General features: G+C 34.4%; 1 protein-coding gene and 1 long non-coding RNA gene across 2 annotated transcripts; one reads left to right on the top strand and one right to left on the bottom strand.

Moving 5' to 3' along the window:
- Nucleotides 1-2,563: 2,563 nt before the first annotated feature.
- Nucleotides 2,564-4,024, bottom strand: LOC140012499 (uncharacterized). The gene is made up of 2 exons (XR_011819661.1): nt 3,602-4,024; nt 2,564-2,828 (listed from the first exon to the last, which is right to left on the bottom strand). It is a non-coding gene; the product is annotated as an uncharacterized lncRNA (long non-coding RNA).
- Nucleotides 4,025-13,585: 9,561 nt separating this feature from the next.
- LOC113703995 (BOI-related E3 ubiquitin-protein ligase 1) lies at nt 13,586-16,153 on the top strand. Its single transcript, XM_027225565.2, has 4 exons — nt 13,586-14,357; nt 14,468-14,604; nt 14,693-15,057; nt 15,166-16,153. Exons 1-4 carry the CDS (start codon nt 14,311-14,313, stop codon nt 15,742-15,744), a joined length of 1,128 nt encoding a protein of 375 aa, XP_027081366.1. The 5' UTR covers nt 13,586-14,310; the 3' UTR covers nt 15,745-16,153.
- The last annotated feature ends 11,830 nt before the right edge of the window (nt 16,154-27,983 follow it).

Here is a 27,983-nt window from a genome sequence, read left to right as displayed (position 1 = left end):
TTTTTTTTCTAACAATTGTTTTCTCTTTATTTCCGCGTGAATTTCTGCTTCATTTGTCAACAAAGACACATGAAGGGAAGGAAGATAGAGGCAAATTCAAATTTATACTCTGAAGCATCAATTATAAATTAATATGCCTTTCCCTAGTTCCCTTCCAAAGTCAATTCATCCCAAAATTGCCAATACAGAATACATTCCATACAATTGTCCAACCCCATTTGGCTCGGTTTATTCCCACCCCCACCCCCACCCCTTTATCAAATAATCCCCTTTCAGCCTAGCTAACATGGTCCCCATGACAAAGAAATACATGCAAGAGAAAGAATACACAACCATATTAAACCTATAAATTCTTCTTTGGCTTCAAAGTATGGACAAGGGCTCCCTTCAAAGAGTCATGGGTCTTCGCCTCGTGCTGTGTCTAGTTGTTTGAAACTTGAAAACGGTGGTTGCAACTTACAAACAAGAGTTCATGATGGTTGGCTTAGCATCATAGTCATAGCAGCTCAACATCTCCCAATCTCCACTGCAACCAATCGCTTTCTCTAGACGTGTCTCACAAGGGGGCATATTCTTTTTCTCCCACTCGTATGGCAATTGTTTTTTGATTTCTTGGAAAATATTGCACGGAAGCAAAGGTGTGGGGGATATTATTCCCAGCAGGCTAGTCTTGATAAATACGAACTTATGATGATGATAACAACAATTGGCATCCAAGAAACGGTGTCATGGTTTGACAATGAATAGCATATGATAATGCCGGCAATTTGATGACATTTGTATCACCGTCAAATTCGTGTTTTGAATCATGCATTAGAATGCATGAACGTGAAAAGTCCAATTTTCCATAACGGCCAAGAAAAGACCACAATTTGGATGGCGTTGGAATCACTAAGTTTTATATATATATATAAACCCAAGAGTACGATTCAATGAATCGATTTTAAGTTACCATATTTCAAGGTCAAGAGAATTAAGAATTTGCCAAGTCTGCAATAATAATTGTTGACGTTTTCTCTCAAAGAAAACAACTTTTCATTTGAGGGGTTCCTCAGAGCAAACATTGGTGATCAAGTGTTGTCTACCATCCCCTTGGGTATTCTTTACATGAAGCATGAGAAACAATAATTGAAAACAAGGAGCCTTAATTTATTTCTCTTTGTTCCTTTCCAGCGAGCATAAATCTAGTAAAAAGTGCTAAAATACTAGGTAGAAAAAAAAAATTTTACGATCAATACAACCTCTTTCAACCTAAAAATACCTAAAGTATTATAATATACGTTGCTACTATATATATATATATATATATAGTAGTTAAAAGTTACATACAAGAAACTTCTTCTTGTTGTTTGAGGTAAATTTTATGAAAATAGTCCGTCGAAGTTGATCTAAGAAAAGGGCTAACAGAATAGTGTAATATGTATCTTGGCGAAAAATTTTGTTAATTAGTTCTTGTATTTTCTTTTGGGCATTGTCAATAGAATGGCTTCAAATCATCCGTTCAGTGATTGGCTCCACATCTCCTAATTGCTTATTAGGAAGATATAAATTTCAATGTGTCAGAAAAGTTTACATATTTCTCAACACCATTGTCTTGTCACTAGAAAATTGGTGAAAAAGGACAACACATATGCCCACTTGGAGGATAGGATTGTAGTTACCTCGATTTTAGGCAATTTATTTTCTGAAATTTGGGATAGATCCATTATGAACTGTCCTATACGGAAACAGAAAGTGGTACAATTGATCGATCATCAACTATCAAATGAGGAAGAAACGTGTATGTTAAATCGATCGGAAGATCATCACTGGTCAAACTTTTAAAAAAATGGGGTCGCATTTTGTGGCGGAGCATCTTTGCATAAAATTCTCCTATCAATTATTAGATGCTAAGCAAACCAATAAATACGTACCCCTTAAAAATACATAAATCACATCTAAATTTTCATGGAAATAAACAACTTCATATTTATTATTGTACCCCTTAATTATGACGATTTTTTTTTTGAATTAACTGCACTTTTCTAGTATTAGCAAGCAAAGCCGCTTTTCCATTTTACTTATCTGTAAAGGGTTTTCCTAACGAGCACTCGTTAATATACATAAATTTCATTTTCCATTTTCACCAGTGTGAAAACCAAGACGACTCCATGCAACACTCTTTTTTTTAATTTCCTTTTCTTTTTAATGTTTTGTGTTAAATTTAATTACTGCATATCATAGCTGGTTAGTAAAGTGAAAAAAATTGAGTAAATCAGCTAGGAATTACTTCTTTCTCTCAAAAAACAGGAGAAAGAAGACAATTCATCAAAAGGATCATCCTTTCTGGTATCGACTAAAGAGCAATTAAAGGCAGAGGTCATTCTTCCTTCCTCAAAAAGAGGTCCCAGAGATCACCCTTAATTAGGTATGGCCTACAATTGCCTGAAAAAACAATTCTAATGCCCGTTCCCAGACGTTTGTAATATATGTATACATATATATATAGAACTACAAAAAAGTCCTTGAACTTTTATTATTATTATTAGCAGCTCAATATCTTATTTGGTTATAGAAAAAGGTAAGACGCACAAATTAAAGTCGTATATATCATCTTACTGTAGTAATACATTACGGTTAAACTGATGTGTGATGCATACACAACAAATTTATTACTTTGGTACCTGTGATATATATAATTCTTGTTCATGGGACCAGGACCATTGATTCTCCAAAATTTATTGCTATTGCTCTCAACTAAAGTTTCTGGCTGCTAGTAGAATAGTAGCTCCCACGTACATTTTCTTTTTTCAAGAAAGCTTCTTGGCATCTCTATCTGTTTTATGCATCTGCAAAATCAATGACACAAAACCTGATCAAAATCATTCAAGTTTTGTTGTTAAAGAAGCTGTTGTCTTCTTCTTCTTCTTTCACCGCTTCTTTTTTTTATGGTATTTGGTTCTGCCCCTTTAAGTGCTGCTACCTATTCTCATCAGCCACATGCCATCTACATCCTACAACAAACAGTGCAGGCTCTGGCTACAGTACAATCATGGTTTAAAAAGTAGTTTCTAATTTGTTTTACATCAAAAAAGTCTCCAGTTGATAAATACTCCATAATAATAATGTATTCAAGGAATATAAAATTGAAGTTTGGACGTCTAATTAATCTCCCCTAGCATTTTTGAGTGTTGGACTGGTGCCTATATAAATAAGAGCCACTTTTGCTTTTTTAACGGTCGTCTCAAGTAAGGAGTTTAATACGAAGTCAGGAATTTGATCTCTAATTTACCAGAAGTCAGGAATTAAATTGGATATGTGCAATGATTTTGGAAAAAGAAAAGCTTTGAATTGAAGGTTCTGTGCAAGAATTCGGGTTTGTTTGTGAGGTACATTTCGTACACTTTATTTAAATAGAGTAGATAAAAGGGGTGAATTGAGGTGCAGCAGGCAGAAATGTCTGATGCAAAATTAGCAATCAAGAAAGCAAAAAACAAGTTACAGATGGGCCATGGATGGAGGAGGGTGGTTGCAATTCCAAAGGTGTGTGACCACAATGAATTTAAGGGTCTCCCAAGGCAGTGAAAGCTTTGATTCTTTGCAGGAAAATACAAAGACCCACCATCACCCACACTCTGATCCTGATGTTGCTTCCTTCTTTTGCCTCTGAGGTCATTTTTGGCCTGCTGCTTCTTGTGACTGGCATTATCATGATCAGCAGAGATGCCAAAAGTACTTGCATGGTTCATAAATTATTAACACCCACCTTCCTCACACTGACATTCTCATAAATAATTCTCTCTACTCCCTTTTCTTTTCTTGCTTGCTTGGATTTATTCTTTTGTTCACAATTCACATATTTGTATTGCAAAAATTCTAAAGTCATCCACAATTGGATTGATTCCATCTAACTAATGGATGTGATGAAGAAGAAATCTAAAACTTTTTTTTTTTTTATGCAGAAAAGATAAAAGAAGAATATAAGCACTTTTGTTTTGTGTTGGAAAGAAAAAAAGGAAAACATGATGTATGCATTTTAATTTGTTGAGTCTGTCAGGCTATCTAATAGGTATTTTGAATTGCTTATTTGTATACACATGAGTTTTGTCCTAATATGATACGTTTATGTCTCTATATATCTATTAATTTATTGAAAGAGTAGAAATCTCTATTTCTCTTTTCCCTTTCACTATCCAAATCAAGAAGTAACTTCAGAAGTCACAAGATGGAGCCAGTAAATTAATAATATCGAAACAGGAAATAGATGTGATCACCTCACCTGCTACCACACATCTTGCACACCTATAAAGCGAAAGCTGAGTACTACGTGCTTAATTAGTGTAGTTTTAGGTAAAACTTCATCAGATTGTCCACATAAACTAATCGAGCTTATCACTTAAATTTTCCATTAGGCTCGTTCACATACTATACCATACCATTATTATTATCGTCATGATAAGGCTGTAGCTAGATACATGTTATAAGTTGCACCACTTCCATTTATGCTTTCTGAATATCTTTCCATCATGTAAGTTTCACTTTTTCAGATGTTTCTTCATTGTGGGCATTTCGTACCAAGATTTCTTTAGTAGGTTTGTGCCAAACTAATAGGTTATGGCTGTGACCCCAAAAACCATGTGCTTTGAGCCCTCCTCACTTTATACGGCAAACAGTAGTGTTATATCCCCTGTCTACTTATTCCACGGGGAACAAAGACAAGAAAAGATTAGGGAGGGATCTAGAGTTCAAGATTAAGGGGATGGATGGAGAAGTTTTTTATGGAAGTTTTTCGTCAGAGGGAAGGAGAAGTGGAAAAGGTAGGAATAAGGATGGGAGTGTGTGGGTGGTGGTGTGCAAGAAAAGTTGTATTCCTTAGGGGGCTGATCAGATGGGGTTAGATTTTTGTGCACTATTCCAAAATTCCAATCAACAATAATTCTACATTTGTCCCTCTATGTATGGAAGTATAGGTCCAAATGCAAACAGATAGATAGAATATTCACTGGAAAAGTTTCTATAGTTACCTTTTTTTTATGTATATACATATGGATTAATCTTTTCTACACTTGTACACTGTCAACGTTGGATGAATGATAGCTATGCAAAATTTGAATTTTAAATTCAACTTTTACACAAATATTATGAATCAAACAGTAATAGTGTATATACGTACTATCAGTATATATAAGATTTATTATATATATACACACACAATAAGATTAGAAAAAGAAAATGAGTTTCTCTGATTACTTTATTATAGGAGTACATATATATATGGTAAGTTTGGTAAAAGGAAATTGACGGTCATGAGTCCATAACTGTAAAGAAAGATGCAAAAGATAAAGGAAAAGAAATCCCTACAAATCATGAAAAGTAGGTTTGAGTGTGTGGGTGTGCAGGTCAAGGAAATGGATGCGAATACTTTTGATTGAGATTAAAGAAAAGACTAAACTAAAGAAAGTTGCTATGTCTTCATTCTTCACCCCAAGGAAATACGCCTGATTTCATGACACTTCTTGAAGATGATGATGATGATGATTCTTCCTCCTTTAGATTTTTTCTAGTTCAACTAATCGTACAAAACTAATTAAATAAATATTTTTAAAAAATTCTAACTTGATTAATCTGTCACCACCAAATTACGAATATCACGCATGAAATGCCAGAAAGCAAAAGAAAGATCAATTGAGTACGCAAGTTTGCTTGGGAACTTGAAGTTCCTCGTGTCAATTTTGTCCATGAAGAATTGTCTTTGCATGCGAGATCAGATCCTCTCTCGAACCCTTTATCAGGTCAAGCTTATCATCTCCTCAGAGTTTTATCCTTATTAGCCACGAAATTCACAACAATCTTTTACTAGCTGTTTATGGTCCCTTTTTCCCTCTAACAAAAACCACACACTAAAAGTCATATATATACACACACATATTGCTGTACAATGTAATTTTCAACCCACGTTTCATGGCCCGAGTCAATGAGGTTCCACAAGGCAGAAGACGATAAGGGAAACAGGAGTTCTCTTCCCCATTTCAATGGACACTCGTAAACTGTTCACTGTTTTTAAAATCTGCAACGAAAGGTCTGAAAATAAAGTTGACTTGACCAGCAGGAATGAATGAATGATTCACTAGTCCATATATAGATCATCTCTCTTCTTTTTTTTCTTTCTTTCTTTCTTTTCTTTTCTAGCAGTGCCTCCACCTGCTACCTCTGCTGTTCTGGCCGTTGAAGTTTGATTTTTGTCCCCGCGGAAGTGCGGATCCAGTCACAAAAATCAAGCCCCCCCACCACCCCCATTATCTTTGCATGGGAATCGACAATGCATTTATTTGCATGCATAGTACAAATCTGCATGTCTGCAGCACCACGTAAGACAGAAAAAGAATTAATTTCCAGTCTGTTTATTCTTTCAAACTAAGCAATTTAATTTCTTGGCTGTTTGAGTTGAGCCTTGTAACTTTTTTCCGCTGTAGATAACAGCGAGCCAATATATATCATGAAGAATAACTTTCATTAGCAATTTCTTGGTAATTTGTAAGAAATTCTCTTTTTTATTTTGGTTTTTAATTAGCAGTTACAATAAATAATCTTTTTCATATTGAGATTTCTTAAGCTTCTAAGACCTATCTCAGCTGATAATTAAAGATATTAATCAAATGATTCTAGACTCTTGGTTGGGCTCTCAAGTTCCCTTTCTCCTTCAACATAAGAACTAATGTAAACTGTATAAACGCGCCATTTGACAAGAAGCGATTAGGCTCCATTACTAGGAAAATCAAAAGCAAGCATGTTAGGACTAAGAAAAGTCCAGGTCTGAAATTACTGCATTCTTTGTCCATTGCAATATATACCCAATTGAGCAAATGACATAAAAACGAAGTGGTGCACAATTAAAATATATTTATAATTTTGGCAAGAACAAGACGAAGAAAAGATGTAGAATTTCTCGACGTCTTTCCCTGATTGTGTATGTATATCAAAAGTCACAACCGCAGAAGCGTACGGATTTGATTTGTTTCATAGTCAAGATTAAGTCCCACAAAAGCTTTCAGCAGCTTCCAGGAGACAAAACCCAAACGGGGGATTCCACGGCATCTAGAAGATAACAAAGTTGAGGAAACTGCGAAGTGACTTACAAATTTTTTGTTTATCTTTTGGTATTTGCCCAAAGCTGACTGAGTTGATTTTTGTGCATGCAATGACTCGATAAAATCTGTTGTTAGCATCAACTTTTTTGTGCATTAATTCGCATAGAGGAGGCCACTTCCATTTGTCTTTGTCAAACAAACATTTGCCAACCAAATGCTATTTAATTTCTTGTTTCTTTTATTAGCTGTGAATTTTTTTTTTTTTTTTGCAACCTACTATTTAACGAGTTAATCAGGTGGAGAAAAGAGAAAAGTGCTAAACCCTACGCATGTGATTACCTCATAGTTTATGTTCTTATTTGATTTATTGGAAAAACACTGCCCGAGTTGGTTTATTCCTAGTTAACCTTTTCTATTTGTAACAAGACATGGCAAATTAGCTAGATAATTTGGTTATTAAATTGCATGAGCTACTATAAATTGGTGAAATTGTACGATATTCTAGAGGTTTTGAGATTGATTCCTTCTCATCTAAATTAAACTTGTTTGGAACGTAATTTTTTTGCAAAAAATTTGTTACATTTTTCGTGAATACATTTCCTAATCATCTTTTTACTCACATACAACAAATCGCTACAATACCTTTTTTATATTAAAAAAAAAACTCCTAAAAATAGCACCACTATTTGCAACAATAAAAGTACAATACTCGTTTACATGTCTTGGTAGATAATTAGTAATAGGATTTTACTCATAGGTGTGACGCCCCACCTCTCCCTAGGGCATACCCCAGGGTTTGGCGGATCGTCTGCCCAACTCTCGTTAGGACTCATTCATGCTATTCAAATAAAATAAGGTATAATCTCGAGAATAAGTGAAATAACAGTTCCCAAACTTGGGACGTATACTTACATTCATTTCTATCTCAAACATTCATACAATCCCAAATATGACAAAAGTGTTGAATTCCAGATACATTCAATCCTAGTTGAGCACTAGCGCGAGTACAATTACAAAATTTCCAAAAACTAGACTATGCTAGCCTGTACCGTCAAACCCTGGGGTACGCCCTAGGAAGAGGTGGGGTCGTCACAATAGGTACTAAAAAATATTATTGATTAATTGATACACCTAATAGACCATTTAAATGCACATATTTATACTTTATTATTCACCTTGCAATTAGAGACATTTCCAATTTAACATCACTTTTCGCAAGGACTACCTACTAAAACTCTTCTTAGTTACCCAATATTTATCAGGCACTCATTAAATTAGTAATATTCAGGTAGAACAAGTCCTTTTTTTTTGGCAAGTGTCATAAATAAAATTGGTTGAATATTTGTGGATTAAAGTTTCCCTCCCACCACCAAAATAAGCATGTAGTAGGAAAAAGATAGATGGTGAAGGGGAGGAATCAAATGATGGAGGCATTTGTTCAAGTTGGTTCAGCGACCTTTTTTGCATGAAATTCCTTTTTGTTTTTTTTTTTAGGTAAAACGTATGAATTTCATGTTCACGTACCTCAAATTTTCTGGTCGAATAAAATGAAATTGGCTTGCTAGGCCAACATGAACTATCATTGCAATCCATCCATTATTGCAGTCACTTCATCATCAACCATATTCTTGAAAAATCTCGATTTCTTAGAACTTTTTTCCCCCTTTTTTAAATAACGCAGGGTCCTCATGTGCAAGTAAACAACTAAATATATATTTAATGTTTTGATATGATTCTCTTTAAGCAATCGCAACTAGGCTCCAAAAAAACCATATTAAAAAAAAAAAAGGCAAGACAGGACATAATCCACACCACCAAATTGACGGAAAAGGAAATCCTGTTTTAAAAGAAGATGAAGAATACAAATAGCAAAACGCACCCCCCCCCCCCCCCAAAAAAAACCCCAAAAAAAAGGTGTTAAAAGCAATTTAATTCCCAATAAAAATTATAGGAATTTTGCAAATAAATCCTTGATAAAATGAGAGTCGGATTTTCTACCTAATGCCTATGCGGATGGTACCGTTAGTTATTTATTTACCTCTTTGCATTTAGACACTTTGTCCTGTTTAATTCTACTTTCATAAAAATTTAACTGACACATGAAATACATCTTAACGAGTATCCACAAAATCCATTAAAATTTACGTAAAATTCCTAATTGATTTTTGAATTTGACTGAGAATAAAACAAAGAAGTTTATTTCAGTTGTTAGGGCGGGAGAGGGAGGAGTTTCAAGTATGCGACTGTGTGTTTGTTTGTGTGCGTGTGTTAGATTTAGCAGTAAAATTTAGGTTCGAGATCTAACAGTTTAAATTTTTAGATCAAAATTAAATTTCTGACTTACATGTGAACTCTCTCGAAGTATTTCTCCTGACACCATGAAATTAAGGACCAAGATAAAGAGTCGTTGAGTGATTAACATATGGGGATTAATATACATAAATTATTGCGGTGAAGGTGGTGAATATGGGGATTTTGTGGGGTGTGTTGGTTAGTGGTAGAGAGACTAGGGATCCAAGAAGCCGACCCGTGGGACCAAAACAAAGACAAATTGCGTGATGCCATTCCAGGCACTCTCTTTCACAATTTTTCTACTCATTTCTTTTTCTCTTTTTTGGGTGGCTTCCCTCTTTCTTTGTCACCCCCATTAATTAAAAAGTAAATATCCTTCTTGGTTTTGGGGAAGATTACCAAAACCCAACTCAAACTTTTTTCTTGTGAAAAAGATTCACTTATTTTTCACCGTCTCTATCTCTATTATCATCTCCATCTTCTCCTGTCAAGAATCATGATTTTTCATCCAACTTTTTCTCACCTAAAGAGTGTATGATTTGATCCATGGAACCACTAGCTAGCGAACGTTTCCTAACCCACAATTTCTTGTTTATTCCATGGGGCGAAAAGAAAGAAAAAAAAATTCAAACAAACAACACTTCATCTCTTCTAGCTTCTAGAAAACACTCACCTTAATTTGCTATATCAAGACACTACTAATACCAACATTATGATGAGTGCTATCAATTAGTAAATTTATAAGTTGTTTGGACCTTTCCAATTAAGGCACCACATCATCAATTAGTGCCTTGTAAATAACTCAAGATTTCATGTGAATCCCATAAAGAAAGGAAACGAGAAAGAAAGCTCTCATGCCAAAGATGATCGATAGTGATTATCCCACATTTAGTTAATTTCAGCTGATTGAGGATTTGACTAATTCATTGGAGCCGTGGACGTCAGGTTTTCGGCCCCCTCCCATACTTTATGTACTCTATTTCTTCCCCTTGTTATTTCATTTGTAGTGTGGTTCCTTTCACCCGATGGTTCGTGGCTCTTTGAATGGACAATTTGAAGGTGGCATGGCGCACACGGATAAAAGCTTCAAACATGGACTTATCAATAATCTTGTACATTAAACATGGATTTGATTGACATTTATATATTTTTTTAAAAAACAAAATGGATCCCTTTTTCTTTCTTTTTTTTTTTTTGGCAAATACAAAGAATATATATACATATATAAGGGAAATGAGTGTACATAATCTTGAATCATCAATCACCAGTAATATTATAGAGTGCGTTTAATAAAACTGAAATCTGAAATCTGAAATCTGAAGTTTGAATATATATATATATATATATATATATATATATATATATAAAAAGGAGAAATGATTGTACATAGTCTTGAATCATCAATCACAATTAATATCTTACTCCTCTCAAACGTACAAGATGCGGCATGGGTTGGAGTGATTATGGATGCCTTTCTTGACACATGACTCGTCTAAGAAAATGCGTGTAATAAATAGTCAATATTCTCGACGCAAATAAAAATTCAAATGGCCACGATGGAGTGAGTTTGTAACCCCTTTTTTTTTTTTTTTGCCCTCTACGATTCCTTGCAAATCTCTTGTTACTACTATGAGTTGCGACCACTCAACCAGTGACGGTTCTGGATAAACATTTGATTTGATTCCATTTCCATCAAATCCGATTTGTAGTTTTGAAAATTTCTTTTTGTCCTCCTAATAATACTACTATCATGGTGTTCCATTAGATCCTATGATAGACACCTCCAAAACAAAAGATTTTCGTAAAATCTCAAAAAAAAAAAAAATTATTGCAGTTGAACCATATACTATTAGTTTTTGTCAATGTGGTGTCAATTTGCTATTGGTTTTTCCTGAAAAAAAAATGGTTATGATATATAAGTCAATCTAGAAAATTTGAGTAGGTTTTGGTGAAATGCTATCTCGTGAGAACAAGAAGAAAGAGAACTCAAATAATATGACCATGAATTTAGGTCATAGGTAATGTGATCTTTTTTTTTTATTTTCTAACACAAGGATTTGAATAAGAACTTCATAGTTCAATTGTTTCAAACTGTTGACTAAAAAATTATATTAGGAAAACAATAAAATTTATTACTTCAAAGTTGCTTCAAATTAAAGTGATGAAAATACTTTGATACCCAAAAAATATTATATACTTTCTCTAAGTGATAAATTCCAACCATGTGGTGGTTGTTTTATTCTCTGGAATGCAAATGCTGAAAGGGAAATATGGGATAGTTGGAAATTCACCGAAAATTCTGCACATCCTTTTCTTTTTGCTGTTTGTAGTGGGAAAATTCCTCAAGTCAAGTGATTCAAGAGGCACTATCTTAGTTTTTGGAATCATAATTTTCTTGGGGCCCAATATATTTATATTTTTTGCTTAAGAGTGGAACAAACTATTAGTACAAAAACAATTTTGGTGGTTCCTCCATTATCTCACATAGCTCTTAGCAGCTAGATAGCACTTTCAACTAAGCCACACATCAAAATTGAATGAAGGGTTTTTTTTTAAAAAAAAAAAATGACAAAAATAATAATTGTATAAAATAAAAGTAGTAATAGGCAATCAACAACGTATTTGACTAAAATAATATACCATACGAGAAGTAAAAGACAATCAAGAACGCATAGAATGGTTGGATACTTAGATATCATACAAGACAAACAGCTATGACCGCCTACATACTTAATAAGGAAGGTAATCCAAAGCAATAAATGTTTGTCAAAAAGGAAAAAAAAATGCGAAGCAATAAATGAAAATTTGAACCAATTCGTAAGAAATTAACGTACTTTGACATTAAATTTAAAGGATAAAACTTTTGACAATTTATGTATTAGCACGGTCAGATACATGCCACATATACAAAATTTAGAGTTCAAAACTCAAAAGAAATTAACGTACTTTGATATTAAATTTAAGGGATAAAACTTTTGACAATTTATGTATTAGCACGGTCAGATACATGTCACATATACAAAATTTAGAGTACAAAACTCAAAATTTGCACACGTATCTGTGTAACGAGAATAGCTGATGGATACACTTCTATATAAGTGTACAAAAATTAATCCATATTTTAAAGCAAACTAGCTAAGAAAGGCTTTTTTTTTCTCTTCTTTAGTCAGGGAAGGGAATGGTAATATTCAAAAAGTAAGAAAATTTTACTAATATTCTCCGATGCAGAACTAGTCATAACACATTTACTATTTTTTTTTTAATTAAATGAGAAAAAGGCATTTGGGTTCTTACTAAAACTCTCCAATATATAGAAGTACAAGTCCTTTATATATATATATATATAACAAACACATAAAATTGAATTAAATAGTCTTACATTTACCAAGAGAAGAAAGTGGTCCATTTACCAAAAAATCAAGAAGTACACGTATGTATTGTTTAGAACAAAAGTAAATAAAGAAGTGGATGCAGTAAAGTTTTTTTTTTTTTTTTAAATAATTTTCCCATATCCTCCTAAGTCCTATCCCATAGTAATAATAGTAGCAGCGGAAGTAGAGAAAAAGCAGAGAGCATGGATGATGGGCCATATACAAACAATCCCAGCGGCAGCTGTAACGCCAGACACCGCTCTGCACGCCCAACATCAACAACAATCCATCACCCAACCCTCCCTCCTCTTTCATATATATATATATATATATATATATATATATATATATATACCATTTTGAAAAAAAAAATATTTCTTTTTAAAAAAAAAACTAATTACTACAAGAATATGGGGCAATATGGGAAAGGTATTTATTTATGTTAAAATTAATAAATACTTATTGCAATTTTATTGAATAAAATAATTAAGAAAGATAGTAGTATAAAAATGGAAGGAAGGAAGGAGGAGTTGATAAGAAGCACGAGACTCCTCCCCCCCAAAGAAAAGCCAAAAACAAAGCCACGCGAAACAAGAGAGAAAAGGGAAGCACCAAAAGCCAACGGAAGTTATAGCCAACCCCGAAAAAACAAAGAACCAGAATAAGAAGAAGACTTCCCATTTCTTCCCCCCCTTCTTTCTCTCTCTCTCTCTCTCTCTCGAGACTCTCTCCCCCTTAATCTCTCTTTTTTCTCTTGGACTCATTCCCTTCAATCGCATCCATATCTCTTCTCCTCCGTTCCTTCTCTTCCTTTATAAACCATTGGCAACAGAAAACTATTCTTTGTTCTTTGCATTTTTAGTTTTTTTTTTTTTTTAAATTTTTTTTTTTTTTGGTCCTTTGGTTGTGTGAATGGAAAAAAATTGATGAAGAGAACAATATAAGAATTTTTCTTTTTTTTTTTTTGGGGAATATGGGTTTTTCTTGGCCTGCTGGCCTCGAAGGTGTAGAATAGAGTACTTTTCTTCCTCATCTCCAGCCTTTCTTTACCTTCCTTGTTGATAATGGTGGCGCCCAAGAAAGACTAATAATACTACTACTACTACTACTACTATTACTCTCATTCACTTTACGTTTCTTTCGTTAGACTCTTACGACTGCATATTTCTCTCTGTCTCTCCACCACCTCCTCTTCCTCTTTCCATTGCATTCAATCATCCACAACAACAACAACAACAAAGAACAAGAACAAAGGAATACAATACTACTCTCTCTCTCTCTCTCATTTGCTTATCTCTCTATCTATCTCTCTTCATTGAAGAGTCCGCCGTGAGTTTGGGGCATCTATTTCATGCTGTTTTTGTGTCAGCGTTTATTAGCCCTCCCTCCTTCCCATACGCGTCCTCCCTATAACCCCATAAATCTCTCCTCTTTTCCCACCCCCATTGAATCATTCATTCGTTTTGGATTTTGACCGAATCCTTCATTCATCCCAAATCCATCATTCCATCATTCCATCATTCTATACTATATAGAGAGAAGAGATTAAAGGAGGAAAGGAAAGGAAAGGAAAGAAAAGAATGGCCGTTCAAGCTCAATACCCATCGAATGTTCTTCTGTTCAACAGGTTTGTTGTTCGCATTTCCAACCACTCCCCTTTTAATTCCTCAATCATCAATTCTCTCAACTCAACGTCGACGAACGTTTTAACGAACAAAAGTTGTTAATACCGTGCAGAGCTGTTGAAGAAGGCAAGAGCCCAGTTGCCAACGATTACTCGTTGCAACCTCAACCTCCTGGCGGAGGCGGACGAGGAGTTGGAGGAGGAGGAATATCTTTTTTTGATCAATCAAACATGTCATTCAATCATGGAGGTAATTAATAAAACTTCCCTCAACTTTCCAATTAGGCCTCTCTTTCATCCCATCCACAGCTAATCCAATGAATCAAATGCCAATACAGCTGGGATCAATAATTCGCGAAAAAGAGGAAGAGAGGTAGGTGCAACGACAACGGCAACAGGAGGAGGAGGAGGAGCAGGGGCAGGAGGGGTGGCGGCCGCCATGAATCGACCATTGATTTCAATGGCGCCACATCCTCAACTGATGGACCTCACTCAGCTCCATTCCGCCACCCAGAGAAATGGCGTCTCCATTGGCCTTGGCTTAGCTTTTGGCGAGCAACCACCACCATTGTCTCAGCAACAACACTCGATTTCCCCTCAATCATCAGCTCAGTCATCAGTTCTATTATCCATCTTATCTGATGATTTAGCCTCCCATATTAAACAACAGCGCGACGAAATCGAACACTTCCTCCTTGCCCAGGTACTTACCCCCCGTTTTCATCCAATACAATCCTCCTCCAACTGGTATCAAAAAATTTTTTTCCAAATGACTTGTCCATTTCTAATATATACATATACACACATGCAGGGGGAGCAATTGAGACGAACTTTAGCGGAGAAAAGGCAAAGGCACTATCGTTCCCTGTTGGGGGCGGCGGAGGAGTCGGTAGCGAGGAGGCTGAGGGAGAAGGAAGCGGAAGTTGAGAAAGCGGCGAGAAGAAATGCCGAGCTGGAGGCGAAGGCAGCTCAGCTGAGTTTGGAGGCTCAGGCTTGGCAGCAAAGGGCCAAGATGCAAGAGCACATGGCGGCGAATCTGCAGGCACAGCTGGAACGGGCGATTATTACTAGCGGTGGTGGCGGTGGATATAATGGGGCGGCACAACAGGTGCAAGAGAGGGATGAATGGGGCGGCGGAGGGGGAGGGAATAATAGTGCGGCGGGGACTGTGGGTGGCGAAGCGGAGGATGCTGAGTCGGCGTACATTGACCCGGACCGAGTGGTGGAAAGGGCTGGGCCGTCGTGTAAAGCGTGTCGCAAGAGGGTGGCGGCGATGGTGGTGTTGCCGTGTCGGCACCTGTCGCTTTGTACAGAATGCGACGCCGTTGCACGAGCTTGCCCAGTTTGCTTCGCTGCGAGAAGTTCAAGTCTTGAGGTCTTCCTTTCCTAGAACCCAGCCCAACAATCGCACCGGCACAAATCAAACGCAAGCCCAATGTAGGCCCACCTGTTTGGAGTGGGGCCCACGTGTGACTGTTAGAGCATTAACAGGTTGGGGAAAACCAAAAAAAAAAAAAAAAGAAAGAAAGAAAAGAAAAGAGAGAATATGAACAGGAATCAAGTATAATATTAAGTATAATAAGTATATATTATTAAGTTCTTCTCCCCATTTCCCCCCCCCCCCTTTTTTTTTAGTTTAAACTTTATACCCACCTCCCAAGACCATATTCTATTTTAATTTTTTTTTGTTGCCCCAAAATGTTTTGATGGTGGAATGTAAATGGCCACATGGAAGTGGCAGTTCTTTTTTTCTTATTTTTAATCCGAAACCAAAATCATACATAAATTCTTTGATTTAATTATATTTGTGTGGTTGCTTTAGTTACTTGCATTTTGTTATTTTCTGTTATTAAAAACCATAATGGTGATATTATTGCTATGCATTGGTATGGAAAAAGGTAGTAGCCGGTTTCGTTGTTCAAGAATTGAATGGTGAAAGTGGAGATATGCATAATTGGCTTACTTGAGTACGTGACCCTTTTTTTCAAAGTAGCTCAAGCGGTGGTTTTGGCAGTTCTTTCTCATCCTCATCTTCAATTCTATGTTTTTCTTTTTCCAAAGTACATTTATGAAAAGTCACTACTACTATGTCCATGTTCATCTTCTTTCCAAGTAAGTAGGAATTGATGATAGGTGGAAAGGGATAAACTTTGGTACATGGACTAAAAGTTTGGTACTAAATAAGTGTTTGTTGAAATTTGCATTTCTAATATATGATTTGGGGTAGAGTAGTGCATGAGTTGCTTAACTTATATCACATATTTTTCCTAATTTCTTCTTGTGATGCATATGTTCTAACTTATATGCATGTTTTAAAACTCTTGAAATTTGCTTGTTTTAAAGAGTGGTAAACGTGCATGGTCATGTTACTCGTGTATTGTTGTTGTACTCATTTCTATCCATCTTTTTCCTCCCAAACTTTTGGCTTCATTTTGTTTTGATTCTTGAACATTCTAATTCCATTTTGGAGAACAACTCAAAATCATTTTTGCAAGTTAAAGATGCATGCATAACTCTTTCTTGTTGCCCTAACTTTTCTTCCAATATGTTAGGCAGTGATACACTTGCAAAATTCGACTCATACATGATCACCTCATTAGTCAATCATGAAATGGTACAGCAAGGAGTGAGGGATGGGTTAGATGATACGACTTACGACTAGAGGAAGTGTAAGTAAAAGGGGAGAGATAGATTAGGTGATACGGGAGGAAAAAAGGGATGAGTTAGATGATACAAATGGAGGAAATGTAAGTAAAAGGGGAGAGATGAATTAAGTATCATACGAGAGAAGGAAGTGTAAATAAAAGGTTTCAAATTTGAAATCTTCCACTTATACTCTAAAAAAAAGGGCATAGTAAAAGGTTTGCTTTTCAATCCCAGGACTTGGGCCGAGTTTCTTTTAGGCTGTTTAGGCCCTATTTGTTATTTGGTTATTAGTAAAATTTGAATTAGATTGGGATTAGTTTGTGCCTAATTAAATGTAGATTAATTTGGATACAACTCCAACTCCATTTTTGACATAGATCTTAAATAGAGTCTCCAAGAAACCAAAAAAAAAAAAAAATTAACAATTCAATTTTTACCATATTCATTTTCCTTTAGGTCAAAGTAAGTAGAGTGATGATGCTCAGAGCAAGTTTACAAAGGTTCTTGCTAAATCACACAGGTGCCACTTCTTGACTCCAAATCAAAACGTGTTTTCGTTAATGTCACAAATAATTTCTTCAAATTGAGAGAAACCTCCCAACCAGATGTATAAAAATCATTCATTTTGCCTCGTGATCACTTCACTTGATGTTGACCAAATTTTATGGATCACTCTAATCACCGTAAGATCAAGGATAAATATAGGGTTGGGTTCAAGCATAAACTTGCATTAAATGCATTTTATCTTTGTTTCGTCCACATCTTTGCTAACTTTCATGGTTATCTTGTGAGCCCATAAATATCTTTTATTTGTCAAGGAAATCAGATAAACTCCTATAATATCTCTCGTTTTTAGTTAAATAAAGCAATATCCAATTTGTAGTTCAATAAACTACAAAGAAATGAGATAAAGTTGATAGAGTTTCACAAATCAATTTTTTGTCCCTTAATCAATAATATTTATATGTTAACTTCCGGGTTCAGATTAATAATAATAGACTATCACCAAGAATATAAGATTGTGTGTTAATTTGGATAGTGCATTAAAATTATCTTCCCAAATGTCCTTTTGTTTCATATGCATCACGTTATAAAAAGTGTTGCTATAATGTCAATTCAAAATCTTGTTTCAAATAATCTCTAATCCAATATTTACATTACCCAAAATCTCAAGGGTAACACTAGTTTTTTTTTTTTTTTTTTTTTGAGGAAAGGTTTATCATTTTCAACAAGGCACCATTCCGAGGAAATGTTCCCAAACTCAATAAAAGGAGACATGCAGGTCTGTGAAGTATATACATACAAAGACATGGACTCATTTCCTAGAACTTGTACCTGTTGGCTTGGCTCCTTTTTTTACTCTTTCCTGTTGCAGTTTGACACAATACCCGAGTTTTTTGTACCGAAGGCAATCAAAGGAATTGAGCTTATTTATACAAGTTACACAAATAAGTTTACTCCAGTTCCCATGCATTTTACTTTTTGGTTTACCAACATTTTTCACTGAATTTTCTTACATGATTTTCCCATTTCCCTACTTTACTTGGGGGGGCAAAAACTGTGTACAATAGTAGGTGCATTATGGCTGAAGAAGAAGGTATCCATTGCCAGAGTAGGGTAGGCATGGCTAAGGGTGAAGAGGGGCACATAATCCTATAGCCCAGTTTGGACATTCAATTTCAGGGCTGCAATGAGTCAGTGGCATAGATCTTAGAAACGATTAGCACTCTGCACAAAGTCCCTAAAATTATCACATAAGATTATTCATTTAGGCAGGTTAAATAGTTAAAAGGGTAAAGGGAGACACTACTGTTAATCAAGTCCATTATTTGTAGTCATGTTAAAATGACACAATTGATTTTCAAACTATCTTTTTCTGAAGATTTGCCTCCGTATAGGATAAGTATTATGAAAGAAAGATTGGACGTAAGAAATATAGATGTTTATCAGCAAGCACATTATTATGCAGCATTAACAGTACTGTTTCATGTAACAGATCATAAGCAGGAAACTGATGGGTTTCACATGGTTAAGGCACCACATTGTCCAACGCAGTCTGATATGTATGGCTTGCTCATTTATGCAGCACTAACATTTTCAGCAAAGACAACTATGCAACTATGCAAGGGAGCCAAACAACTTTATCTGATCTCACTGATTCAACGACCAGATTTTAATGGGTTTTTTTTTTTATTTTTTTTTTGATGTGAAAGGATTTGATTTTAGTTGCGTGAATGACTGATTCATAATTCTGTGATTTGATCAGTTTTTGTTCTGGTGAACATTGCATGGTTTGGTGGCGTCATTGACATATCAACTCTATACGAATAAACCAATCCCACATATATATATATGTTCTTGCTTAGCTGCTTTTAGTTTAGTAATTTTTCAAGAAATGGATGGACACAAGAAGCTACTGGCATAGCCTAGCTTATGGACTTTGACGCAGATATTTTTCAGCTGTCATAAGTTGAAAAGAAAATTATGACAAGAATCTTGTTCATCATAAACCATGATCTCTCTCAGTTCAAGAAACAATAATCAATCTTGGGCTACTTTTTGATTCACCTAATCTTTTCTTCTTCTTCTTCTTCTTTTTTTTGCGTTGTTGAGTTTTTGGTTTGAACTTCTCCGGCATTCTTGTTTGGGTTTGGAATTCTTGGCCAAGTTTTTCTGTTGGTTTAGTCCCAAGGGAAAATAAAAAGAAAAGAAGAAAGGAAAGTTTAGTTATAACATTAATTTGTACCAACAACTGGCCTGATATCTATCAGTCCTCTTGTAGCAATGGCCCTCTTTCACACACCTAATTATGTAAAAGTATTTAGTTTTGTCATACTTAAATTGCATCAAATGAGGTTTTCTCTTCTTTACCAACACCTCAGAAAAGGCATCTTACTTACATGGTCCAAACATTTTTCTTTCTCCTTGCAAAGTCTGTGAGATAGCTTTCTCTAACACGGTTTTGAGACAGATAACTTAGCCCACAATTGTTAGATCGCACGAAAAGGATGACCAAATGTGATGACAGGCTATGGTTCTTTAATTTGACCAATGCAAATAAAACAAACAAGAAAATATCAGATGCCCTTCACAAGCATCACCAAAAGTTTAGATTGTTAATTATATTGAATGGTGAATGTTGTGGGCAGTTCACATGATCTCTGGACCATGGTTTTAGCATCTATGAACTAGCAAGAAAAGGGGGTTTTAGTTGAAAAGAACAGGTTCCTAATCTATTTATTACTTTCAACATTTCCTAATAAGTTTTTTTACTTCATTTTCCACCTAAAACACACATTACTTTTAACAACAACAAAATTAGGTTCAAATTTTCAATCACACAGAGCTGACCAAATCAGTACCATAATGCTAGTCTTCAACTCCTTTTAAAGTATTGGTTGGACAAGATTTGGGCAATTCACCCATTTAACATGCACCAGTGTCCTGGCCTTCCGTCTAGAAAGTCTTAAGTTTGATCATTAGCACCTCAATTTTGTCAAGAATAATCACGTGGAATTGAAGTGCAAAAATATTTATTATTGTCCTCATGCTAATTATTTGCAGTCTCTTGCACAAAATTCCTTGGTCGGTCCAATATTTCAGGCATTTCAAGAAAAAGATTGGCATTCACAGCGTTTGATCAGTTATTTTACCCTTCTTACCTATGAATATATAAGTCTTAGCTTGCACATAAAAATTGCAGCAAAAATGCTAACCATGGACAGAAGATACAATTGTCAACTCATAAATCAACTGTTATTGTTGAGTTACATCAACAAAAAGCTTTTGGCAATAGTGTGGCAAGAACTGTTGATGGGTGTCTCTCAATTAAAGCTGCAATTGGGGTGGCAAATGGGTATCAATCTTGATGACTTTTTCTTCAAAACTACTTCTGGACGGATGCCAGTTGAATACAAATTATTGTGTTTTTGGCATTATAGATTGCTGGCCTGGCCTTGCTTTTCATTTCCCTTATTTTCAAAATCATTTTCACGTTTAATAATTGCAACCAAACATATCCCTTAGCCTTCGCAGACTCAGACACCTTGTTTCCCCATTATTTTCTTCAAGGTTGGATCATTGTGATAAAATCCCTTAATGGGCCCTTGATATGATGTGTTGTGGATTGCTGTTTTGACGAAACCAAGACATCAAAGAATCAATGCCAAATGTTCATTTCTGCCAAAAAAGAAGTCATCAACAACATGCTTGATCTTTGGGGCATCTTTTTCATCTCTCTTTTTTTTTTTTCTGGTTGAAAGGTCCGTTGGGTATGGAACCACATCTCCACTTCTTCTTGCTTGGTGATCAATTCTACCATATTACCAAGTCAACTAAACATTTGTAACGCGAATTATGCATTACAATTGCTTTTCCACTGGCAGTCACTGATGTAGTCTAACTTCAATTATTATACATGTCAAAGAAAACATGTCAATGTTGCTTTACAAAAGCAATTCTATAGATTCTTGAAATTCATCAATTATAAAGGGTTTTTTTTTTGGGGGGTCAAATTATCAGAAGATTACACTATACAAAAAGTTTTTCGTGCATGTATGTTTAACATTGCCTGATTGCCTTCCACACTATATTGATTGCCATAAAGTCTTAACAATTTGAGGGGAAAAAAAGAAAGAAAGAAAGAAAGAGAATATTGAGTAGTTAAAGTAGCTTTTCCCAAGTCACTACAAAATCACCCAACTATTATCACATAATGCTACTTATTCTAAAACTGTTGATCATCTGAAACCATTTTGTCTTTAAATCTATGATAGCTCAAAGTTGAATTTAGTAGCCGGCATCATTTCATTTTCCTATTTATACTGCAGGTCAGCTGATTTCCAATAACATATTCACATATGAAACTGGCAAAGCCAGCAGAGTCTTATCATATTTTGACTGCCGTACTACAAAAGAAGAGGGACAATACATATGGAAAAAGAATTAGATTATGCTAGATCTTTGTCGGTTTAAAAAAATTCAATAGCTTTAAAACAATAGAGAAATTTTATTCCTGTTTGGTGCATCTAATCGAGGATTAACGCATTATTATTTGTTCAAAAAAAAAAAAGGGTTAGGGCTGTTTAATTAGAAGTATAATAATATTTGTTCTAGTAATCCATGTGTATTCTCTGACCTCCATTGCCCTATTTATGACAGCAAACGAGAATGAACTCCCACAAAGAGATGGGACTACTAGGATTTTGAAGGTCTAGTTGCAACTGCAGGCATTGAACGTGGGTTGACAAAGCCACTACAATGTGAAAATGAATGGGCAGACATGCAGGATCATAAGATTCAAGATATTGAAATGCTCACATGTATGCTTAATTTCAAAGAATTTAAAGATATTAATTTCCCTGTCTTCCATATATTTATTAGATAAGCTACTTTAGAGATTGTTCGTGGTGGGACAATTCTTTTTCAATATCAAGAAAATCACAGGTTTCCAATTGCCTGTCTCCATGGACTTTGAACTTTCGACGCATACTCGAGTACATAATAGTTTGTGCAATTTGACGTATACCACTTCACTGTAAGTGTACAGTTAAGAGTTACCTGTGATTGCATAGTCAAAATACTTACTTAGACCAACAAATCATACTTTCTTTGCTTAATCCATATGCTGTTTTTGCTTTATGTGATACAAAGAAAGTCAGATTGCTAGCCCACTTCTTGCCCCTTTTACTGTAGGTTGAAACATGACTGACGGATACTATGAGTAAGGATGTTGAATTGAACACCAAAACAAACAAAAATAAGTTACCAATCTGAAATAAAATCATGGGGTGTGTTTGGATGGGAGATTATTTGAATGGAAAAATTAATGTACTACTCTTTCAGTTATAATTTCATAGGTTTAAATTAAAGAGGAACGTATCATGGATCGGAAATTAAGATGTACTAACATATTTAAGACGGTCTGTCCTGTTGAAAAGTTTTATGGGAGACTATTCTTTTGCCCCTTATAGATCAAACTCACAGGGCCTTGATTAAAGTTGCAGTCCTATTGGTAGCATGATAGTAAAAACCCTTTAACTCTTGCTGCAGATTTCAGTCATATATCAGTTATAAACTGCAGGCTGCACTAGCAATGCAATATGGTCCCATGAACCAAACAAAATTTGCAAAATGAATCGATGTAAATTGATGGTTGTAAAACTTTAATGATAAAAAAAGGAAAGGGCCCTTGATTTGATGTACAAAAACCAGATCAATCAGACGTTACAGGGTCTTCTTGCAAAAAATCAGTGTTGATAGTACTAATGTATCTCTGATATCTGTTTGGCAAAAGTACACTGATTTTGCTTGAGCGTCTTCTTTCTTCTTAGTTCTGTTAGGTGGGGAACTGCCATTTCCACGTTTTGTGAATAATGCCAACCAAATTGTAAAAGCAAGATCAATGATGACCGAAAGGCCGGTGGTTTGGTGACTAACCATGTTATCATGGGGACATCTTCCAAACAAGGTGTTAGTAATTTTGTACAATTTTTTTCCCTTTTCCAATTTTTGTTTATCTTCCTACCCTCTGCCTTTTTTTCTTTTCTGTTGGCAGTTCTGATCGCTAAGTATACAATCAATGGCCTACTTCTTTTCTTTTTTTTTCCAAAAGAAAGGACGGGCTGAATATGATACCAGGGCCAATTAATTTTTAAAGGACATTTATATCAATTAATGTTGCAGAGGGATCCGATGCATAAGAATTGATATGTTCAAATCTTAATAATTGCAGACTACTACTGTTCAGGAGTGATAAAAATATGGTCTAGTTCCTGTATTTTTCTTTGAGTAAACCTTATATACACTGATAGTGTATACACTATGATCACTGTTGAACTCATGACGCATGTGCAACAGCTGGAGTTCAAATTTAAATTTTGTATAGTTGTCATTCATTCAAAACTGACAGCATAAACTGTTAATATTGGCATCAACCTACTATCTGCAAACTGCACTTGCTGTTAAAGGGATGCTAAACTTGCTCTCTTTTTTTTTTTTTCTCAGAAAAAGGATGCTATACTTGGTTAGAAGGTACCTTTCCACAACTTGCTAAGATGTGAATACTAAGGTGCAATGGAGTTTTACATGGTAGCTAGCTCTAGTTACCTTAGAGCAAGGAAAATTAGAGACTACGAATATTTGAAGATGGATCCGTCAGTTATGGTACCACAATATTGAAAATGATTAATTTTCTCCTCTTAATTGACATTTACGTTCAACCATGTTTAGAAAATTTTGAGTAACGTTCTGTAATGTCATTCATAACTAGTTTGATACTGTTGAATTCATACCTTGGTGAAACTTTGGAACGTACTTAACATTCTTAGTGTGGTGGGAGCAAAATGCCAATGTCGGCAGAGGGAGAGGGACACATTTTCAGACTCGATTAAAACCCATAGCTTCACTATTTTTAAGTCTTTATAAAATCCATAGTAAAAAACTTTACTTAGTTTATTAACACCATCAGTATATAGTCCTGCTTATTTGGGTTCTTGCATGGAGGAAACAAATTAATTATAAGCATGGAAATAGCATAGACTAATCGTCTTCTAGATAGAGCATTGTAGTGGTGTAAATGGTTAATTGCAAAAACTCCCCCTAAGGTATACCTATTTTTGCACTTTGCCCTCTATTATTATTTTTTTCACTTTATCCCCTAAACTGTTAGTTGATTCTAACGTTGTATAAGGTAATATTAAAAAGATAGCTATACCCTTAATAATTAAATGCAGTAATTCTCCTAACTTATTTTGCATTTTATTCCTTAACATCATTTTTTTCCCAATTGTCACTAGAATCGTTAGTTAATTCCACTATTTTATAACGCTCAGGACAAAAAATGTCTAAAAAATTGATATTCCTAACACAGTAATGAAAAAAAATATATTTATAGATATGGTCCTAATTAAATTTCATCCCATAATTATATTTTTTTTAGATTGAGAGAAATATCTTACTAATTTCCTGTAATAATGGAAAAAATAACAAAAATTGTTATTAAAAAATTAATTTATGAAATTATTATTAAAAGTCTAAAAATGCTTGAATATTAAGAATGAGCATATGGTTGCATTTTTCTTTTAATAGCTAGATATTTTCTTTATATGGCAGCATACATTTTTTTTGTTGGTAATACTTAAAAGAGAAAGAAATATGGTTAATTTGGACTTCAAAGTTTATGGGGTCATTTTTTATAATATCGCATGATTATATGCTATAAAAAATTGTTTGGATTTCCAAATTTTTCTGTAATTTTTTTTGTTGTGTCGTAAGCATGTTTCTCAATCTTTTTTTTTTATTTTTTAACCACATTTTTATTTCACAAAAATCAAATCACAAAAAAATTATTACAATATTATTTTTAAAATTTTTCAAACAGTATTCAATCCAAGCAACCCAATTTATAAACCTTTAATAATATTTTATAATTTTACTAATAATTTTTATTTTTTCCCATTACCATGTAAAATGAGTAGGATATTTTCCTCTATCTATTAACCTATAATTATGAAGATGAAATTTAATAAGACGTATATCCATAAATATATAATAATTTTCATTATTATGGTAGAGATACTGATATTTTTAAATATTATCTATCTTCAATGGTTTTAGGTACAAAACAAACAAATTAAGAAAAAAATATTAGAGGGTAAAATGCAAAACACGCTATACCTTGAGGAGATTTTAAGTTAACTCCTAGGGGTATAAATATCTTTTTATTTTTTCATTACACAAGGTTTAAGTTGAATAATGGTTTAGGGGAAAAAGTGAGAAAAACAACATTAGAGGATTAAGTGCAAAATTAGTTAAACCTTAAGCAGTGTTTTTGTAATTAACCCTTTTGTAAAATCCATGGATTGGTGTTAGCCTTGCTAACAGTTGGGCATAAAGCCCTACTGCGATAGCCCATGACTATTAAAATTTTCTGAAGGCAAAGGTCTGTTCTCTCTCCTTAAATCTTCCATTCACAGCCCATAGCCGTCTTTAAACCTGACCTCGGCTTGGGCTTTCACGACGTTAGAAATAGACCAGTAATCAGTAGTTTCAGAGCCTTGGGTCAGACACTCTAGAAATACTAGGCCAAGAAGAAGACATAAACCCCACAAACACAATGCTGTGGCCCAAAATGTAGGACAACTCTCTATGGTTGAATGTAGTTTTTTCTTAAGTAAATTTTATACACACTGTCAATGTATATTAAAATATGTATTTAAATTTAAAATTTAAATCATACACATATAGAATATATCCATAATTGTTAGTGAAAAAAAAAACTACATTGTAAGTGCATAAAAAGTAAATTAGTTTTTCTTTTTCATATGATGTATATTACTTACTGAATGTAGTATTTTGAAAAATTCATTGCAATATTTAATGATCTTAAACTTTCCAAATAGTTTAATGTATCGCTTATGAAATATCTTTAAGATTTTTAAGATAATATTGTTAAAATACCCAAAATTACTCATTTATTCACTTTTTGCAGTGTGGTATATGCATGTTTGTAACAATTTAAGTAGGTTTTCTACTCTCACTTAACTAAGGTTGTTTCTCCTTTCAAAAAGAAAATACATTTTCTATTTGTTCACAATATCATATACTCTTTGCCTAATAATGCATTCGGACAAAACAACAAATACATATTGGGAAATATTATTTGAACAAATTAATTACTGATTTTTGTTTGAAAAATATTATTTGCACTCGATTTTTTGTTATTTACATTCCCACTATTTTTTTTTCATATAATCTAATAAATGAAAAATTATATGATTAAAATGATAGTAAAAGTGTGATTAACAAAAATGGGAGTGCAAATATCATTTCCCTGTTCTTTCCTTTCCCTTATTTCCATCTGGCATAGAGCATACGGATTTTCTTCAAGACCACAAAAAATGAAAAGAAGATGTGATTGTCAAACTTTAATTTGATTAACAACAACCAACTTCTAAGTTGGATGTTGAAAGGAGAAAAAAAAACCAAAACCAAGGCCATGCTCAATTATGCTTACTTTCAAGTAAAGGGTTTTCATGGTGAAGGATTCGGAAATTTGGGAAGTTGGGAAGATGGCCACTATGTATAATTACTAGTACAATAATTCAATGCCAAAAAAAAAAAAAAAAAAAAATTGCACGACTTGTGTGTCCAAGATCAATAATACCAACATCGTGGGCCTAATCAACGACTTCTTGCTTCTCCACTTCAATTCTCCCCACTGAATACGCGGTCCAGAGACCGAGTCAATTGTCGCGGTATTAAAATCGTGATGGCGACTTCGTGATAGTGATGAAATGTGAAATTTACTGCCAGCTTCTAGGAACTCGCCATTTATTCAACCTCACGGATTTGATAGCCAAGAAAGTAAATACTACTCAAAAGTCAAAACATGGAGAAGACTAATTAATCAATTTAAAGGGAGTTTAAGACAAATGTCAATTTCTGAAATGACTTGCTCTGAAAAAGTATTTGTATCGTATATGTTTCTTTTAATCATATATTATTGGGAATGATTTGAGAGATGTGCACAATTATTGTTTTGCATACCAGGCACTCCATCTTATTAGTCTTCCTCAACTGCCCCTAACAGAAGTATCCTCTGAAAGTGATATATATATACACATAGACACACACAGTCAAAGTGCTTATTCATTTTTTAGTACCTTCAATTTGTGCTCAAGCATTTAATACAAATAGTGTACTATTCTTCCAACTCTTAACTATCTTTTAACTTCACACGCGTAGCATCACACAGAAAATACTGCAGTAATTATTTTAAATAATATTGTATCTGAATGACGCGTGCAGTCGTGCGTGTCAAATGGTTAGGAAACTATAAAGAAAAACCTATCCTCACTAATATGTTCATCTTAATTCTTTTTTCAACTGAAAGATTGCGATGAACCCCACATTCGAGAATGATCTAATTAATTGAATAAGCAAGGCATAACATCACACAGAAAATACTACACTAATTATTTC

Source organism: Coffea arabica, chromosome 8e, assembly GCF_036785885.1.
Source record: "Coffea arabica cultivar ET-39 chromosome 8e, Coffea Arabica ET-39 HiFi, whole genome shotgun sequence".
NCBI lineage: Eukaryota > Viridiplantae > Streptophyta > Magnoliopsida > Gentianales > Rubiaceae > Coffea > Coffea arabica.
The sequence above is the reverse complement of the archived record's forward strand: the minus strand, read 5'-3'. Positions and strand labels throughout refer to the sequence as shown.

Excerpts from the sequence above, each read along its gene's own strand:
- LOC113703995 (XM_027225565.2), top strand. The coding sequence starts at position 14,311 with ATGGCCGTTCAAGCTCAATACCCATCGAATGTTCTTCTGTTCAACAG. Across the intron at positions 14,605-14,692 it reads CATGTCATTCAATCATGGAG|CTGGGATCAATAATTCGCGA; the intron begins GTAATTAATAAA and ends ATGCCAATACAG. Across the intron at positions 15,058-15,165 it reads AACACTTCCTCCTTGCCCAG|GGGGAGCAATTGAGACGAAC; the intron begins GTACTTACCCCC and ends ACACACATGCAG.